Source organism: Denticeps clupeoides, chromosome 7, assembly GCF_900700375.1.
Source record: "Denticeps clupeoides chromosome 7, fDenClu1.1, whole genome shotgun sequence".
NCBI classification, from domain to species: domain Eukaryota; kingdom Metazoa; phylum Chordata; class Actinopteri; order Clupeiformes; family Denticipitidae; genus Denticeps; species Denticeps clupeoides.
Window position 1 is genome coordinate 22,946,140 of NC_041713.1, and position 19,719 is coordinate 22,965,858.

At 43.7% G+C, this 19,719-nt stretch overlaps 2 protein-coding genes across 6 annotated transcripts; one reads left to right on the plus strand and one right to left on the minus strand.

The window, feature by feature from the left end:
- Positions 1 to 44: 44 nt before the first annotated feature.
- On the plus strand, positions 45 to 16,496 carry atxn2l (ataxin 2-like). 2 transcript variants are annotated; one of them, XM_028985839.1, is made up of 24 exons: positions 45 to 372; positions 648 to 757; positions 1,512 to 1,548; positions 1,858 to 1,914; positions 2,354 to 2,425; positions 2,514 to 2,682; positions 2,892 to 3,013; positions 3,101 to 3,192; positions 3,441 to 3,668; positions 6,541 to 6,887; positions 6,972 to 7,055; positions 7,167 to 7,298; positions 7,393 to 7,461; positions 7,974 to 8,044; positions 8,140 to 8,525; positions 8,614 to 8,683; positions 9,047 to 9,193; positions 9,269 to 9,332; positions 10,329 to 10,489; positions 10,576 to 10,708; positions 11,210 to 11,319; positions 12,499 to 12,681; positions 14,130 to 14,319; positions 14,438 to 16,496. In XM_028985839.1, exons 1-24 carry the CDS (start codon positions 349 to 351, stop codon positions 14,494 to 14,496), a joined length of 3,117 nt encoding a protein of 1,038 aa, XP_028841672.1. In that variant the 5' UTR covers positions 45 to 348; the 3' UTR covers positions 14,497 to 16,496. The 2 variants fall into 2 exon arrangements, with proteins under 2 accessions (XP_028841672.1, XP_028841673.1); XM_028985840.1 differs by lacking the exons at positions 45 to 372; positions 648 to 757 and adding an exon at positions 1,085 to 1,203.
- Positions 14,848 to 19,680, minus strand: lat (linker for activation of T cells). Of its 4 annotated transcripts, XM_028985845.1 has the most exons (13): positions 19,167 to 19,680; positions 17,912 to 18,015; positions 17,608 to 17,641; positions 16,180 to 16,223; positions 16,072 to 16,111; positions 15,908 to 15,960; positions 15,797 to 15,832; positions 15,670 to 15,715; positions 15,546 to 15,601; positions 15,406 to 15,468; positions 15,271 to 15,330; positions 15,076 to 15,185; positions 14,848 to 14,999 (listed from the first exon to the last, which is right to left on the minus strand). In XM_028985845.1, the coding sequence occupies exons 2-12, from the start codon at positions 18,012 to 18,014 to the stop codon at positions 15,091 to 15,093; spliced, it is 630 nt and encodes a 209-aa protein (XP_028841678.1). In that variant the 5' UTR covers position 18,015; positions 19,167 to 19,680; the 3' UTR covers positions 14,848 to 14,999; positions 15,076 to 15,090. The 4 variants fall into 4 exon arrangements, with proteins under 4 accessions (XP_028841678.1, XP_028841677.1, XP_028841675.1 ...); XM_028985844.1 differs by having other exon boundaries at positions 14,848 to 14,996; positions 15,080 to 15,185; positions 15,271 to 15,468; XM_028985842.1 differs by having other exon boundaries at positions 15,271 to 15,468.
- Positions 19,681 to 19,719: the final 39 nt, after the last annotated feature.

Below are 19,719 nucleotides of genomic sequence, written 5' to 3' on the forward strand. Positions count from 1 at the left end.
AGAGAGAGACACGGCTTGCGTGGTGAACCCCCGCTCTCTTCATGTGACGTGACGTGCCGCCCGTGCACGCGCAGTCGCAGTGTCGCACGCGGACCCAGGCTTATGAGCGGACACGGAGCCGGCATTTTTATTTGCGCTAAACCGCTAGTTTGCTAATGACGCGCTGTCTGATTAAAGTAGCGCTCAAAACAGCCTAACTGGATAGATAACGCTGGTGAATGTGAACGATTTTAAACTAGAAACGTTTTGATAGAACAGAATTAAGCTAGCCTGGTAGCTAGCTAGCTTAACATACAAATAACAGGGCTACATTAGCTTGCTAACTAGCTCAAGTTAAGAGACTAATCTATGTCTTTCCGGCGACAGAACAACGTGAGTTATGCTTTTAATTGTGCCTTTCTGTGTCAAATGACTAGTGGCTGCTTTGGATGTTGCAATATCCAGTTATTTTTTATACAGTTTATACTTTGCGATCTGTAGCTAGCTAGCTAGCTTAATGTATATGTGGTGACTGCTAGCGTAGCAGAGCCAAAGCAGTGAAATATTTCATTTGGTCTTATAAATGAAACATCTTAATTATTAGAGATCGTGGGAACGAGTTATTGCCATTTCATTTTTCCTTACCACGTTGGAAACTATATTAACAGCAGCAGCAACCCGGACCTGGCGGGCGCAAAACCTCAAATGGGACCACAGGGCCGCCTGGTTTGTCTTCCACACCAACGGGAACTAATATGAGCAGACCGACGGCTGGGAGGTAAAGGGCCGCCGGGTTCCGTACGAAACTCCGTGGATTGTTTTTTTTCTCTCTCCAGCACGAGGCCTACCGGTCAAAAGATGGAATTGTAGGGGGCGTGGCGACCAAGGCCACACGTTTTCCCGATTGGCTTGTGGCGAACTAGCCTAGCTGTTCATGTCACCGTCTCTCAGCCAATTACGACCGTGTATTAATGACTGGCATGGCTTGCATTCAATCAGCGAAAAGGGGACGCCCGTTCTCCGCCACCCAGGCCAATAAAACTGATACAAAATGTGATTGACACGTAAATGAACGTATCAGGCATTTCTAGGAGGGTCGTGCAGCGGGTTAAGTCGTGTTTTTGTTGTTTTAGAACCTGAAGTAGTGGAATTGTCCTGCTTCAGAATATTTATTTTCCAAGTCCCAGACGTCAAAATTGCAGGAGAAATGCTCATAACCAAGAAGTAATTGACCTGGGGTGCTTTCCCCCGTTTCCTCGTATTTTCGTTGAAAGGCATCTTTAGCTGTTGATCAATTTGTCGCTAGCACCAGCTTTGTCTTAGCTCAGGATCCAGCGGGCTTTGCTAGCTCGTGTTTACGTAGCGGTGTTGGTTAGTCCGCTTTACTATTTCCCGGGGAGACCGCTGACGTCTGCAGACGTGTAGCTGGTGGAAAACCGTAAACGCATTTCTCTTAAGATCGTCAGACTGTTGGAAAGTTGCTGTCGCGCTGGAGTGATCAGGCAATGACGCGTGTTCTCTTTCTTCCCCAGGACCAGGAACTCCGTCAAGCCCCCCTCCCAGTCTCCCGTAAGTTCAAGCGTGGCCGAGATCAGCGCAGCGTTTCAGTGTAACAGAACAGGCCTTGACATCGTGTCAAGATTTTGCGTATGGGTGTGATGACGTAGCCAATTACGTTAATAATCCGACAAGATAGATCACCATATCACCTGTAAACGCTGTGTTTTCACACACGTGGTGGAAGCTTGAGATACCATCACATGAAGTGATTTGTCAGGAATTCGGGACGTGTTCTTATTCAGATTTTATTGCTATTGTGGCGTTAGCAGGTAGGCAGGATGGAGGAAAAAATTTGACTGAGGACTATTTCTCTTGCAGGTTTTTGAAGGAGTCTATAATAATGCGCGGATGCTTCATTTTCTCACTGCTGTAGTGGTAAGTTGGAACTTTGCTCTGTTTTACGTGTACTATATACGCGATTGTCAAACATAGCTGACGGGCAGTGAGGAACCCGCAACAAACTGCGGCACATTTTCTTTGCAATTACTTCATTGTGGTTAAGATTAAATCTCGTTATAATGCATATTTCTTTTTAATAAAACATTGTTTTCTCCATATTACAGTCAGGCTGTAAGGTTTTTCCCTGGCTAGATTAGCTTGAAAGTGGTTCTACTGAATTAACTTGATCACTAGTAATAATTTTTTATTTTTTTTTCGTCTTAATGTCTAGTTCCAAGAACCTTGTAAAATTGTGTTATTTGCTGATTCATTTTGATCTTGTATTTTCTCTTGGTACAACCATGATATTTACACAAGTGCAGTAAAATCTGGCGTGTTCAGATCTTTGTGATAAAGTCTCCCTATCTGTCTTCAGGGCTCCACGTGTGATGTGAGAGTTAAAAATGGCAGTGTGTATGAAGGCATCTTTAAGACTCTCAGCTCAAGGGTAGGTCATTTTCCTTCTGGCTCCTCGTCGTATCCGGCATCTTTATTATTATTCTGACGCGCTGTGATGTGCTTTATGCCATCCTCAGTGTGAGCTGGCCGTTGATGCTGTCCACAAGGTGAAGAGTGAGGATGGAGATGGGGGTGGAGGGGGAGCCCCTCCCAGGATAGAAGAGATCACAGACACGATGATCTTCAGTCCTAATGACCTCATCACAATGACGTGCAGAGATGTCGACCTCAACTTTGCCACCCGAGGTATCCAACCTTCATTACAGCAGCTCATGCAAACAATGTTATTGCACTTTTTTCCTTCCTTATGTAATGAAATCATGATCTCTGTCAGCGTTTTTCAGCTACCACATACCCAATTCCGTGTCCACTACTCAAATACATTCTCAAAAGCACCTGAGATAAATAGATTGAATATAAATCAGTCATCAGCTATACTCTTTATCTGTGTGTAGATACCTTCACAGACTCCGCTATCAGCTCATCACGGGTCAATGGAGAGCACAGGGAGAAGGTGCTTCAGCGATGGGACGGTGGAGACAGCAATGGAGAAAACTTTGACCTTGAGGCTGACGCTGTAAGTTAAAGTAACATTGTTTCAGAAGGACACACGCGCTCACACTCCCATTGTTCTCTCATCATCTCACTGCTGTGACTTTGTTAGTCCAATGGTTGGGACGCCAGTGAAATGTTCCGCTACAACGAGGAGAATTATGGAGTGAAGTCTACCTACGATTCCAGCCTTTCCATGTACACGTAAGTCCTGTGTATCAGGAGATTTTGTTTGCTGCGGTTAACTTTGTTCACATGCCATTGATTTCTTTGAATTTTGAACACTGAAAATTTGCTCCTTAAAATATATTTGGTAATGCGAAGCCTCTGGTAAATCATGTGATCAAATTCAGTGTTATGCATAATATTTTTTTCTTCGTTTTTCTCTTCTTTATGGTTATAATTGACCATACTGTGGTTTTTGACATTAGTCCTCACTTTTCCTCCTCCAGGGTTCCTCTAGAACGTGGCAATACTGAGGGCTACAGGCAGCGTGAAGCCCGGGCTGCCCGGCTGGCCAGTGAAATTGAGTCAAGTCCACAGTACCGCCACAGGGTAGCACTGGAGAACGACGAGGGACGCACTGAGGAGGAGAAATTCAGCTCTGTGATGCGGGACAGGGAGAGAGAGGAGCGAGAGAGAGGGCGAGACAGTCCCAGCTTCTCTAACCCAGGAAGCAGGTCAGAGTTATGCTCTTGCCTTCCACTTTTCACTTTTGCGATCTGTGGCTTGTTTAGCATCATACTACACATTGTTTCGTTATACATGGGTCACTGTACAATTTTATTACTATATATATATATATATAAAAAATAAAATACTGTACATAATCTGCAACTCAGAACTGATTTTAACTTTACTGTGACTAGTGAACTAATGGACACCATAAACATTAAGATAAAATGCATAAGATTGAAAGTAAGATATTTAAGTGCCCAGTCAGCTTGTAGAGGACTGAGCTATTTAGTGCATATGCACACAGACACTCGTTGTCATTTGAACACAGTGAACACTGTGCAAATGAAAGAAAATAAACTCCCCCCAAATAAACATGGATCCAGAATGAGGGATCAGTTTGTGTCGAGGCAAGTTCAGCAACATGGCTGGATGTAGGGCTGCGTTTGAAAAAGCTGCTTATTCTTCTAACCCTTCCCACCAATTGGGCAACTGATGGTAGCTTGAAGCTAAATTCAATATTTAGCATTTAAAATGTGTCATATCGGCAAGCTGCACTGCAATGGCCATGTTTGACAGGATCCTCTCTTTTTTTTTTTTACATCCTATTTCTCCACTGGCCCTTTCTGCAACCCGGCGATGTTACTGCCTCTATGGCGCTCATTGAAAATCAGTAGCCAGTCCTCATTAATGAGAGGCAACATTATCGTAACATAAGATTTAGTGGCTTGTGAAATCCAGCAGTCACACGTAAGATTCATTTTTTTTACGACCTGCGTTAGCTCTTTGTATATCCTGGGCATCGCCAATGCAGCAATGTGTTTCTGACTGGTCACATGAGGTGGATTGGAGTTTGCGGTACTTTGTTTTGTGTCGATAGGCACGAGGTCCTGTTCTGAAGGGTTCCTGCTGAAATGAATTTGTAAATTGCGTTTCCTTTATCCAAGTCCATAGCTGGTTTAGTTTTTAATGTTTTGCATTTTTAGTCTACCTGAAATGCCAAGCAGTAATTCAAAGTATCTTCAAGGTCCTCACTATACATGTCCCGATACATGGGCTCCAATACGATTGTATTGCAATATTTCATACATGCTGATATATTGGGATATTCTTTAATTCACTGAAAAATGTAAAAACAGATCTGAAATGTAAGAAGCTGTGTACGATGTGGGCGATAGGCGAACCAGGCAATAGGTGTGAAGGGTGCTTGGGCCATTCTGCTTCACCCACCCAGAGATTTTTCCCACCCCTCCCCTTATAAAGTATGGCTTCCAAACCTGTGAAGCATTCCAATTGCTCATTGATTGGATGTAAAAAAAAAAATTTTTTTTTCAGTTCCATCCTGCAAGACATTTTAGGACCAGTTAATTTTATTTTTTCTTCGAAAATCTACTGTGGAAAGTGACTTCCTGGTTGGGGCAAACATTGTGGTTGGTAAATGGTGTTGATGACGTAATTTCCACGAATGTCCCCTCAGTTCTATAGGCCGCTCTCCTCCTCGTCCCGCCTCTCTCCTCATTATTAGCATTTAAAGCCACATACATTGAAATACTGCCACCAGAAAATCACCAAGTAACCAGGGCAGTGGTGGCCTAGCAGTTAAGGAAGCGGCCCCGTAATCAGAAGATTGCCGGTTCGAATCCCGATCTGCCAAGGTGCCACTGAGCAAAAGCACCGTCACTGTGTGCACCGTGTGCTGTGCTGCTGTGTATCACATGTGACTCACTTCACTTTCTTCTTCAAGTAACGTCATTATGATATAATCAATTATGTTCTGCACTGCATTCATGTCTGCATCACGATGCATCGATTATGAGATTAATTGAGATAATGTAATTGCCTTTGTGTGAGGCGGGTTATGACGTAGTTGCCAGTGTAGCCACATGTTACTGAGGCACACTGTCATAAAGTATCCAATAGGAGAGCAGTGAGACACATCAAGACTCTGTGTTGACCTTCAATTCACCTACCACTCTCATGGTAAAGAAAAGTATGTCTGTGTGTGTATTTTAAAAAGATCTGTGGTAAAACCTGGGGAGAATAAAAAAAAAAAATCTTCAAAACTCCCTTCATTTTTGTTCCCCCATCTGAGATCCTTTTTGGATATTGCTGGCACTGTGAAGAATAGCTTCACTTCCTTTCTCACCATTTCAATGTTGCAAATAAGTTTCTTCTTTGCCTTATCTGAGACCTGAAATGGTCCCAGACTTTATAGTATTTAACGCACTGGTGCCTGAACTGTAGGCTTTTTTTTACCAGTCCTTCGATTTAATCTGTTGCCTTAGAGGTCATCTTCGTAAAATCCCCACCCCACCCCCATAATAAGGATCCTTGGGGAGGTTTGCCTCTCTTAGGTCCCATCCACACGACAAAACTACTTCCTAAATGAGGGTGCGTTATATGAGATGTAAGTGGCACTGTAACTCCCTGATCTCACCCAGAGTGCTGTCCTTGTTTGGAGTGTAGTTCTTGGGAACTAGTGGAAAAGACAAATTCACTGAGGAACCCGTTTCAGAAAGTAACCATTCTGGGTCCCTGGAAATTCCGTCTCGGTGTGGACGCAAGGCCAGATTTCCCGTTTCACAGAAAAACGTACTCGTGTGGACGTGGCCTTACAGTCATTGTCATTGTTTCGATTTGTGTTCAATCAACCTAACAATGTCCAATTTCAATGGACATATTCAGTAATATTTAATATTGAATATACATTAATTTCCCTGGGTGCGCTGTGTTTTGGTTTAAATTTTTATACATTTTACAATGGAAACCAATAGTAGTCAAGTGCTTCACAAGACTGTACTCATGGTAACTAGTTGGATGAGATTATGAAGGTTCATATCACTGTGTGTATTGATAGTTTCCTTTTTCCACCTGCAGGGAGGGCAAATACATTCCTTTGCCCCAGCGGGCAAGAGAGAGAGAGATGTCCTCGCGTGGTGAACGAGACAGAGTAGGACCGCAGTCCTCCTTGCCCAACAGAGCCGGTCGCCCTGGCTCTCAGAGCTCCTCCCCACGACCTTCCCTCCCATCAGGTGGTTGTCAGCCTTCTCCATCGACTGATAGGAGCAGTCCCCTGTCAGTCAGAGGAGTCTATTCCTCCAGTCCCTCACAGAGTAGCTTGCCCACTCAGACCCCAGCTGAGATTGCCCCCAACAGCCCGCCCATACTTCCACACTCACTGTCCCACCCACAGTCCCTATCTGAGGCACGACCCGTCAATGGGGGTGAGCTGTGTGTCAGCAACTCACACACATACACCTTCAGCTTCTCTGGTAGCGTTCCTCATGTCCTCTTGTGCTTCTCTACAGTGTCATCCCGAACGTCTCCCAAATCTCAGAGACCTGTACAGGCCAACAGACCTATACGCACCAACTCTCATTCCTCACCCACAGGTACGGACAGACACCACAATTTGTCACTGATTATTCACGTTGTACGTTGTCTCTCCCCCCCCCCTTCAACTTGTTTCTCACCATGTTTCTTCTCATGTCTTTCACACCCAGTCTCCCGTTCCCCAAAACCAGATGCTCCTTCCCAAGACCCCCCTCTGGTCTCTCCTGGTTATCTGGACACATCATCGGTTTCTATGGTCACCCTAAAGGCCACTGGTCCAACCCCTCTGTTCCCTGTAGATGGTGAGCAGTACATAATTTTTTTTTTTATAGGACCAGTTTAATTTGTCTATAATTTTCTTTTGTCTTCACTGTTTTTCATGCATCTCCATCTTAGTGAATGAAATCCTGTCTAAGGAAAGGACAGAAGGTCCAGTCAGCCCACAGGAGAGCAAGAACAATAAAGGTACTCTTGTCAGTCTTCTTCTGTATAAAACAGGAGTTTTTCTCCATTTCCCCATCATGGAACCCAATGCATTTTGTCAGAGGTGGTCCTAAAGTTTAAAAGGTACACCTTTCTTTGCAAGTCATGGACCATCTTAAGCTCCAAATGAATTGTCCAACGAGCTGCTGACAAACTACTCCTTTTTTAATATATTTTTTTTAATTGCATACACTGCAGCGTCCACCTAAAACTCCCAACAAGGACTGAGGATGAGGGAAATATTGAATTAGTCTCAGTCAAGGATTCATAGAACATAAAATCAAATCAATTGCAGTATTTCTGCAGACATTATGACATCCTTTCTGGTTAGAATGATTGTCTCGTTTATTGCCAAAGTATTTTGGAGTTCCCATTTCCAGGCAGCTTTGCAGTATTATACGACCTGTCGCCTAACCACCAGCCTCCAGCATACCTCGGGGCATTTGCAGAACTCGAAGGACCAACCAAAAAACATTTTTCCCCCCCATTCACAGGTCACTCAGTATCCTCCCTTCAACAGAGGTCACAGATAGAAGAGCTGAAAAAGTTTGGGAAAGAGTTCAGGGTAGGATTCTGCTTTATATACGGCACCTTGGGGCAGAATGTAATGTCCCGACTTGCTGTGTGAGTGCGCTGATTTGCTTTTTATTTCTTTATCAGCTCCAGTCCAGCCCCTCTCCATCGAGTCACAGGACCTCTGCCCCACCTGGAGAGCCTTGTCAGTCCAGCCCTACACCCCAGCCAGAATGTAGTGAACTCGCACCTTCCACCGAGCCCAAACCTGCTCCGCCTCCAAACGCTTCCCAGGAGCATTTGTTGGAGGACCGGGGGAGAGAGATGAGTGTTGAGGGGGTGGTGTCCCCCGCCCCTGCTTCTGTCTCCTCTTCCACACCCTCCGTCAGTATACCCGCTCCTGCCTCTCAGACTGCTGCTGCGGCTCCTCCAGCCTTAGACAGGCAAACGGCAGGCACACCACAACCTGCTAGGACCCCAGGCAGTGAGGAGAGCCGACCAGAGGTGTCAGAACGTCCAGATGGTGTGGCTGAGTGAGTCAGAGATGCGGCTCGTGCCCTTTTTAACAGTTCATGCTGGCTCTGCCACTCATTTTACACTTTCTGTCCGTCTTTCCCTCAGTCAAGTGAAGAAATCCACCCTGAACCCCAACGCCAAAGAGTTCAACCCCACTAAAGCTCCTCTGAATCTGGTGAGAAGAATAGAATTACAGCATCTTCCTGCTTTTACATGCTAATAGTGTTTAACATGTAACATTTTCACATTTGTATATATAATCGTTATGGTTTTGATTCATAACAACAACCAGTTTCTGACCGCTTGCTAGTAGCCTCCATGTCTAGGAATTCAGTCTAATGATTTAGATTTGGCGGCTGGTGCTGTGCACTGACTTGTTTTTCAGGTAGCTATGTTTGCTTTATTTTCAGCGTGCTGCCTGTGCACTCACTTTGATTATTTTCAATTCTCTCGGTTCACAATGCGTGTTCTGCATAATTTCAACTTGCATGTTAACCGCTAGAATGCCCCATTGTGATATAAACTCTTTCTTTCACAGGCCAAGCCTTCCTCAACACCCACACCACCACGACCCACCCCTCCAAGCCCAGTGGTTCTGCCACCCCCACCAGGACAGGGGACCATGTACAATGCCCAGTACTTGCCCTATGTGTCCCCAATTCAGATACAGTCACATTCTGTGCAGGTAAAGACTTTGTGTGATTTTGAATGTGTAGGTGCAGGAAATGCCAGCATTACTAATGACTAACTTCTTTTTAAGGCCCCTCAGATATATCCCTATGCCATGTCTACAGTCAACCAAGGGAAATACCCCAGGTCCAAAGGTAAAATCTGTGAGACAAGAGCACCTTCAAACTATTTTACGACCTGAATTCTGGAAAAGTTGTGACGTTCTATAAATATTAATAACATTAACACTAAAATACTTTCAAATAACATGAGCCGATAACATTATTATTATTATTTTAATTTTATGGAGAAAATTAGCTAATTTAAAATGTTATGTTTACAACATGTCTGTGAAGATTCTCAGTCATCCAGGTGAATGACTGAGCACAGGATCTGAGCACAATCTGACAAAGTTCTGTGGATGCAGAATGAAACGTCTCCACCTTAAAGAAAGAAAGTCCAGTTGCCACGACTCAACTTTCAGACTATGTTTACAACAGGATTCCGAATAGTTTGGATGGGTATGTTTAGCATGGTGTAGCATCGCCTACTCTTTTCAGAACAGTTTGAAGCCATCTGGGTATCGAGGTTATGAGTTTTGGGCTCTTTCATTAAATGCACCAAACGTTCCCTATATGTTAAAGATCTGGCACACAGGCCAGTTCTGCCGCCAGACTCTTCTCCGGTGAAGACATGCTGTTGCTTAAACTGAACACTAACAGCAGGCTGGAAGGACAGGTCTTTGGCCTTGTCCCCTACTCACAGCGAGATATCTCCAGTTTCTCTCATTCTTTTGGTGTTATGTGCTCCTTTTACAGATTGGAGAGCCTCTGGTCATTTGAGAGACTCTGCCTCACTAAGACATCCCTTTTATAGCTAATCATGTTACAGACCTGATATCAGTTAACCTAATTAGTTGCTAGATTGTCCTCTTTTTTTCAACCAGATTTTTGGGACCTGTAGCAGGCATCAAATTTGAAATGAGCTCATTTAGTGAATAAACTGGGAAGTTCTTTTTCATTTGTTACCTATGTTCTGTTTTAAATAAAATATTGGCTCGTGTGATTTGAAAGTAGGTTTGATTTTGTTGAAATTTTAGAAACGTCCCTACTTTTCTGGAAATCAGGTTGACATCTTGTGTAATCTGCCAGGTGCAGTGGTGCCTCCACGACCAGACCACAGTTCATCTGCGCCACCTATGCTTCAGCCCACACAATCAGCTGCTGGCCCCCCACTGGTGGCTTCACCATACTCCCAGTCCTACTTGCAGTACGGCCAGGTGATCCCGGCCATGACCCACTACCCAGGACAGGTAATCCAGATTGTCCTTTTGATTTGTATTTTAACCCCCTGCCTGCCTTCCTGAAGATTTTTATTTCTTTTTTTTAATCCCTCCAGCCAGTCTACTCCATGCTGCAGAGTGGTGCACGGATGCTGAGTTCAGGAGGCCACCCCCAAACTCTGGGCCCGCCCGGCCCACAGTACCCAGGACAGACTGAAGGACCTCCCGTGCCCCAGCAGGGGATGTATGGTGAGCCATTCTTTGGATGATACTCTACTGTTTCTGAAGGATGCATTTGAGATATTTAAAAGCGTATTTTAAGAATCATGTGTTTCCAAAAACAAAAAAAAAGTGATGTTTGCTAGGGCTGAACTATTTTAAGAAATCGAATCGCGATTTATTTGCCAATTAATTTTGCTAAGCATTTTTTTGTGCCCTCCCATTCGGCTGCATTCGCCCGGTCCCGTTCTCCCACTGCGGCGTTGCCTCTCTTCTGCCTGCATCCCCAATGCTCCGGCCTTTCGCTCACTGAGAGTCTCCAGCAACCCAGCATGTCTGCGTCTTCCCGCAGCAACCCTGATATTAACATAAAATGGTTTTTATTCAAATTGCGATTTTGGTTCTATTTCAACACTGTTATCGCATGAAGGGGCATGAAGCTATCGTTCATCTTGGGACAATGTGCCCGTTATCACATGAACTGTCCTGTCAGAAAAAAAATTAATTAAATGCATTTATATTTTCTTTCAGCTCCTCAGTCATTTTCTCATCATTCTGGTGCCATGCACCCACCCCAGCCCTCCAGCACCCCTACTGGCAGCCAGCCTCCTCCCCAGCATCCTGCCCCAAGCCCAGGACAGGTAACATCATCAGTCAGCTTGATGGCTGCTCTCTTGCTTATTCTTTTTCGGGCTTTGTTAGGTGCCAGAAATGTACTGAGCTTGATACTCTTACTTACAAATTGAAGAGTAATCAGAAGAGTAATCAGAAGTGGGCAACTTAAAATGTAGGTGTGACTTCACTTCAGATATGAGATGTGGGGTGGGCACATTTTAGAATTTAGTTACAGGGACAGTCCTCTTGGACACACTCAGGGTTAAGTGTCTTGCACAGGGACACGATGGAAGTAAGTGAGGTTTGAAACTTGGACTCTGTGGTTGTCTGGTTCATAGGCGAGTGCAATACTCACTAGGACACTACCACCACAGTGATGTATGAGCAGGTTTACATGCAAATAGACACGTCTGACCATAATCAACTAGTCACTTCATACATCTTGGGCACTACAGATCCCAAGACTTTTTTATTTATTTATTTATTTATTTTTTATCGGTCTTAGTGTCCCCTAATACTGTATCTGAAGTGTCTTTCTGAAATTCAGCCTCGGTGCAGAATTACAGCCACTTTGATCCAGTCCCACAGGATGCTCCATTTCAGTGTCTGTAGCTTTAAATGCTAATGAGGAGGAGGAGGAGAGCGGCCTATAGAAGTGAGCGAGCATTTGTGGAAATGATGTCATCAACACCATTCACGGACCACAGACAGGAAGTCCTGTTACTGTTTTTCCAGAATAAATCAAATTCACAATGATTCATACGTTTTCAAGCCATGATGGTGTTACATTTGAAAATAATTCTGGATAGACATTCCGTAAACATAGTTTTGGGTTAAGGGGCACTTCACCAATTATTTTAGTGGCTATGTTCAACATATTCGCACGTGCAGTGGAATAAACACTTATAACTTACAGACTATTACTGACTATTCTTCCTGTGTTATATTTTCCTGCAAGTCTGTTCTCCAGGCTTCTTCAATGTTGTGCAATGATTCAGTGTAAAGTTTTCTATAGTAGATTAAAGGTTATTAGGTAGTTTGGTTGAGATAAAGCTTCTCAGTTGCAGATGTTTAAAGAAATGTTATTTTCATGATTGTTAACAGTTTGCTAATTTCATGAGACATGTTTTAATGCTGCTTGTATGCAGATGTCCATGTGTGTTTTCAGCTGTTGTTTTGTTCCCTTCTCCCCTCTTCACTTCTAGTCTGGCCAATCCGGGCCCCAGCCCCAGTCTCTCTTTCATTCTGGGCCACTGTCTGCCCCGACACCCCCCAACCTTCCCCCAGGACACAGCTCTCCCCAGGCATCCTATCCTATTCAGGGATATAGCCTCCAAGGCCACCAGCCACTACCACACCAGTACCCCTCTCTGGGTCAGCTGACACAGGTACGCGCAACAATGCCACACCACCTGCCCACCTGCGCCAAGAGTTGTTGAAAAGTGCACATCTGGTTTTGACTTTTTGTCCTGGAGGAATTTACAAAGAACTTCACAGAACTTTCACTTTTTCCATCAAAAGGGAAACAAGAATGTGCCCCGCGATCAACTTTCAGCCTTTTAACATTTGACTTCCTACCCACATGTTTTCATGGATTAAATAAAAAAATTAAATCTTTAAAACCAAGAGATTGTGTCGTGGGCTCAAAAAAGTCGTTGACAGCAGAGGCTCTGCAAGTGATGCTCGTCAGACACACATCCCATAGAAAACGATGGTATTCAGAGTGTAGCGAAGGCCTTTATTGCACTCAGTTGGTAAAAAAAAATTCCATTACAGCAACAAAAATATTTTCATTAATGTGTTTGGGCTTAAAAAAGATTTAAAATATATTATAGGTTCCATTGAGCAGTGTCACTTGGCCAAAACTGCAATGACATTCTTAAATAAAAGATGGACTCCCACCATGGGACTCTTAGATCCCAGCTAAGTTCCTGAAAACTGCCATCTTCCCAGCTTTACATTTTATTGGAATCTTTATTTGAACTTCGTAGAATGGGTATGCAGTTTAGTAATCAAAATATGACTTTTTGTCCATAGGTCAGATAGTTCAATCTTAATTGTTTTCAGATATTAACATTTATGGAAGTGTAATCAAATATATACAATGAGGGAAAACTGAACCAAAACAAAGTGGTCTTATCGGAATGTTTAGCTATATAATAACTGCTCAAGCTGCGATGTTTATTAGAAATCATTTGGCAATATAGCATCACAAAATCACATTTTATGATCTATATTTACTCAATCAGGATTTTCCTCGTGTTCTGTGCGGTATAACAGGCCAAAGTTTTGGTGATCAAAACATCTCAAATTTTCGCAGATATGAAATCCACTGCACTCTGCATGTGCTCTTATGAAATAATTTAAGACCCCGTCCACACGAGAAGGCTTTTCTCAAAAGTGGGTTTTTGGTTTCTAAAAAGCCTGTGTCCACTGGAGTGTGATCTGAAATGTGGTCCACATGGAGATGCAGAGAACTGGCCAAATGCTGTTTTAATCCCCCTCCACACCTGTAAGTGGCGCTGTAACTCACCACTCTCTTGGTTTGGCATCTAGATCACAACGTTGTTGTTTTCCAGCCTCGTCTTTTCATCAGAAACGTGCTCCATAGAAAGGATTTTTTGTAGCTGCCACGAATGTTTCATAAAAAATCCGCTTTGCCGTCTTCATGGATGCGTGGAAAAGAGAAATTCACTCTGGAACCAGTTTCCGAAAATGAACGTTCTGGGTCATCTGAAACGCCGTCTCCGTGTGGACGCAAGGCGTTTTAGGAAAAAAAAATGTTCTTGTGTGGATGGGGCCTGAATGTCAGTCTTACCGTACCTGTGCTCACCAGGCTCATGTCTCAAATGCCCTGCCTGGACCGCATCACTCTGCTGGTCATGGCCCCCCACCGGTGATGCTGCTTCATGCCCCGCCTCCACCACCCCAGCAGGGTCCTGGCTCTGCACCACAACACCCGCAGCACGGGCCCCCACCTCAACAGGGACCCCACCAACACTATGCCTATATTGGACATCCGCAAGGTATGGTTCTCGGGCCAGTGACAACAACACACATGAACGCAGAGTTATATCAATAACTTTTAAATTCCGTAAAATTGAAGTGAGCGAACCCAGAATAATTTAAATGATCATTTTGCAGCCGTGCAGGTGCAGACCCACCCACCCCAGCAGCTCCCTTTCCACCCACCTGGAAACTGAAGACCTGGCTGTGGGGGAGACGTACGCAGCCATTCTGCTGAAGAAAGACAAATCGAGTTTTATTTTAATTGGCTAGAAAGAGGAGAAAGAAAAACTCTGGAGTCTGTTTTAAGTTGAATGGACGTCGATGTGTCCGGCTAACAGACAGAAGACCGGGAGAAAAGATGAGTAGCAAGTGAAAGATACCCCTTTTTTTTCCCTCCATCTTTCCCATGTCCGTACCCCTTTCATAAATAAAATGTTTAAAAAAAAAAAAAAAGGCAAAAAAAACCCAAAAAAAAAACAATAAATACGATTTTAAACTCACACCAATTGACTTGTTTTACACTTCAGTACCACAGAACAAAGTTGTTTTTGGAAGTTTACATTTATTTTTTTAAATTGCTTAAAACAGCAGCGCATTTTCAGAAGAATCACATATACAAACACAAATAAGAAAATTCTCAGGATGCGTCAGCAACTTGGTAAAAGTAGGCGGTGCTTCAGGCTGGATCTTCCCGCTGCTGGAAGAGAGGAATATACCTGTTTATTGTCATATCGATGGTCAGAGGTTGAATGAAATTGTAGCTCAAACCTTACATTCCTGAAGTTGATTTAAGAGTAAAGGTCAGGACGAGCCGCTGTACTTTGTTCCTTCGGTGCGTTGACATAATTGTCATCACTGTCACTGTCTGAACTTGACAAAAGGACTGAGTAGAGGACCAAAAAAAAAAAAAACCACATGGGTCAGTCCAGTAGGACAGACTGGTTACCAGTTTAACGTCTGTGTCGTACCTGGGGTTTGCACTGGTTTAATGGTTCCCTGCATGGTAACATTTTCATAGTTGGCACTATCTGCGGGGGGAAGAGATGAAAAAAATGTTCTGACTCCACCTTTATCCATCGAAAGGAAGATGGTGTGGGTCTGACCTGCATCGCTGTCTTCCCGCTGACCTGAATGGCTGTCCCCCTCTACGTTTATGTATGGCTGATCTGTAGGGAAGTGGAAAAGAGTCACGTTGGACCTCAGCAGCACAATTTGAAGGCCATTTGCTGGCAGTAGTGCTGACCTGAGTTGTCGGACCGTTCAGAGGGACAGATACACGGTGACTCTGGAAGAACTTTTCTGCGGAAAATGCAGATAGATGATGTAGGCGTACAACGCGTACGGTATTGGTTTGTTCGATCACTTACATGTAGCCGTTTTCATTTTCAAGTTCTTCCTCATTCGAGTCCACATCTAGCAAGGGCAACAAACCCACCGTCACACACACACAAATCATACTTGAATCTTGGATTGGAAAAAAATGAAAATAAGAACCTTTTCCAGGCTGGTTTTCATAGCTCTGAAAACTACCTGTAGAAGAGAAATGAAAAGCTTACAAGTGAAGCTGAACGAGGGTGAACGGAGCACAACTCCGAGTTCACTTACTGTTCTCTGACAGATCAGCAGAGGTGCGTGTGGAGGTTCCAGGTAACGGAGAACTGAGAACCAAGCAGAGGATAGTCGTGTGTGTTGTGTAAGTGTGTGTGTGTGTGTGTGTGTGTGTGTGTGTGTGTGTGTGTGTGTGTGTGTGTGTGTGTGTGTAAACCCACGTGGTGCACTGCACTGCCTGGTTCAGGGACGAAGGGTTGACTGGAAGACATACAAACAACGTTAGAAATGTTTCTTTATCAAAATCTCATAAAAATTGAAGTTCTTACCATGTTGCCGGACCACTCTGAAATTTTCCAAGTGCTCTGAGTGCCTTACAGAGGAACATAAGAACACAAAACATTAAAAAAGCTGCAAATGAAAAGATTATTTCTGGTTTATAAATGATATATAATAGATGATGAAGTTCCTGTCTGGTGTGATTGGTGACAGGTCTTTACTGACTGGTCTTCACAAGGTCCACTGGTGCCAACTGCTCTTAAGAATACGAGGGAAGCTTCGATTCCTCTAATATGTCGGAAATTAAATGTTTATATATGCACTGTCCTAAAAAATGTTGGTTTTAATAAAAGTGCGCTAGAACATGTCCACAATCTGCTATTTAATGTAGATTGTTTGCCGCAAGCTTTCCTTCCACGCATATAGTTCCTGAATAGTTCCTGCGGTGGCCCTCCTGCGACTCTCGTGCCCTGGGGGGTCTCTGGATGTCTGGGGTCTGGGCTTCATGTGCTGGGGAGGTTGTAGCCCAGCTTCCCTGGAACTCTGTGACATGGTACACCTATTTGATAAATGTACCAAAACAGTCAGTTCCAGGATGCTGGGCTGCTGCACTATGATTGGAGGAGTTGTCTAAAGGGGCGGGACCCCTTATGATTGACACCATATTTTAAGTATTCACCGGCAGTACAGAGATTCAGTCTCATTTGGAGAATTTGCAGAACTAAAAACCAATGCTGCACTCTGTTGTTTGCTGGCGATATAAGCCATTTTGTGTGTACAAATCATTCTTTAATAATAAAATATACCACATTATAGCATTCATGACTTGGCTCCTTGTTTCAGCATTTTAAGTTAGTTCAGTCATATACCTAAAAGGTAGCTTGTGGAATGGGAAACTATCCGGCTAGTGAGCTGTGCGTAATGGCAGACAGCAGTAATATTGGTGACCTGCTTTTTCCTCGAAGCCATTTAGTAGTCGTCCTTCATAGGATTAAACGGCAGGGCCAAGACCGATGGGGTGCAAATACCAGGGGGAAATAACAGGTCTTTTCTGGCTGAATGGAAGTGCTGTGGCAAAGAAAATGTCTCTTGATAAACCCTTCTCACGGAAAATGGGATGTGTTGTTGAATTGTGAATTCTGGGGATCTTTGACAGGGCATACAAAAGGCATGAATAGAACATGGGAGACAGAAAATTGGCACAACAGTGTCACAGACACTGTAAAATTACAATTACTTTTATGACGCAGGCCGAATTAGAGCTTCCCCTGTTTGACCAGTGGCCACCACCGGTTGAAAGTTGCTTTTCATTGGCCAGTCAGGTTTACGTTTGTTGGTGGTGTGTTATTTAGTTTTTGCTGTACCACAGTAAAACCACAGTCTGTACATAACCCCTCATAACTGATTATAATGTGTAGGTCAGGTCCTGGACTCCACCCTCAGTGTGGAATTAACATGGTGCTTATTGCAAAATGTACCTGTAGTTAGAATCATAATGCTGTGGGATGGAAGCTGCGAACACAAAAGGTCATAATTAAAGTGTGAAATACAATAAAGTAAAAGGTAAAGAAAAGAAAAAGTGAAACAAGCAAGAGATTTAGCATGACAGTGTTTTACTATATATAGCTCTGGAAAAGTGTAGCAGAATTTTCTTTTTCCTCCAAATGATGGACTTAAAAAATGTTAAATTGTCACAAAAAATATTACAAGTTTATAGAACAAGTTTATAGCCACTACTAAATAAAATAATAAGGTTTCAGCAGTCAAAAATGGACAACTCACTGTGCTGTATGCGTCTCCTGCACTTCAGACACAGACTGGTCAGTAGGACGAAGGACAGAAGGAGCACCACAGCCAGCAGGAGATCCAGCACAGAGGACTCCATGCTGAGACAACATGACACAGCCGTCACTTATACTTCAGAGCTTCACCCCGAGTGGAATTTCAACAGTCTAACTTATTCCTAAACCTCAATAATAATCAAATTTTTGTATTTTTGCCATTTTTCAGGTGCTCCCTATGCATGAAATACCATCAGTACAATACAATCACCGGGCGTTATAGGTATATTGAGATGTTGCTTCATCCTGCATGGCCTGCCAGTGGTCCCAGATCCTACATTGAGAAACACCTTCCTAATCTTTTGCAACTGTGCGTTTTTGTGACTACATCCATACAGCATCTCTATACATGCTGACATATAAGCTACCAAAATATCATTTTCATATGCTGACATATGAAACTATTAATTATTTCCCCATGTTTCCTTACAATGTTGGAAAAAGAATGTTCATAAAGTCATTCTGAATCACTTGGTCTCTGTGGTTTAAGTCTGTCCTCTGTTGCCAGGAAACGGATTTCCTGTCATTTGCAACCAAAAAAAAATGGATGTCAGATGCACCTCTGGCCTGTTGCTGATGTGTAAATATTTTACACCAAATTACAAAAATCACACCAGTCACTGCCGACTCCACCGCAGTTCATGTGGTGGTAGAGTAGCAGGTAAGGAAGCGGCCCCGCAATCGGAGCCGAGGTACCACCGAGCAAAGCACCGTCCCCACACACTGCTCCCCGGGCGCCTGTCATGGCTGCCCACTGCTCACCAAGGGTGATGGGTTAAAAGCAGAGGACACATTTTGTTGCGTCACCGTGTGCTGTGCTGCAGCGTTTCACAATCACTTCCTTTTCATAATTTCCTCTTGATTGCAGAATTGATGAGATGGCACCCACCTGCCAAGCTTCTGACGGGAGCCATTTTGTCTCTTGTCCTCTTATCTCAGATTAATTTATCGCACCAAGAACATCAAGACAAGTCTGCCAACTCTGTCAAATTCGTTTTATCTGAATGGGCTGTAGTCAATAAAGTTTATGTTCTCATCTCTTTCTCCACAAAAACACAGAAAGGTAACTGTATAATTGGACAGGTTCATCACCACAGGACAGTTTGGTTGATCTACATCATGACACCATGAAGAATTACACCTGGAAACAACTCGATGTTAGAGGAGAATGTGGGAAGCACACACCACAAGCTCACCTCAAGAAGAAACGGAATTCTGGCGACGATCTTCTGGCTGCACTGGTCCGGAATAGTTCAGAGACAAGAAGACCTGATGGAGCAGCCTTACACCTTCCTGACAGAAAGGACTTCTCGGATGCTCATGGTCCACCCACACCCACTCTTCTTCCTGTCCCCACTTCTGCTCCGCTTTCTTCCTCCTCTTCCCCGACCACTGAGCCCCTCTTCATCCAGTCCCTTCCAGTCTCGACGTAACTATGTAGAGGAGGTTCTCTCGGTTTTAGTGCAGAACCGAAGGCCTGGACAGTTCAGGTGCATTCAGCTTCTCATGAATTATGTCTCCTTGCTGTTCAACCTGATAGGATGTCAGCAGTCAGCAGAACGTCACCCTCAGTGTTTCTTCTGACGTTTCCACTGGTTGCATCTGAATTCAGGTCAACTCCCTCCACCTCATTATGTGGAGGCTTTGATCTCTGTGCCCCTCCTTCTCTTCTTTCAAAATTCCGCCATGTTTTATATCGGCTTTTTTTTTTTTTTTTTTTAAACTTGTTCAACATCAACTTCACTGAAA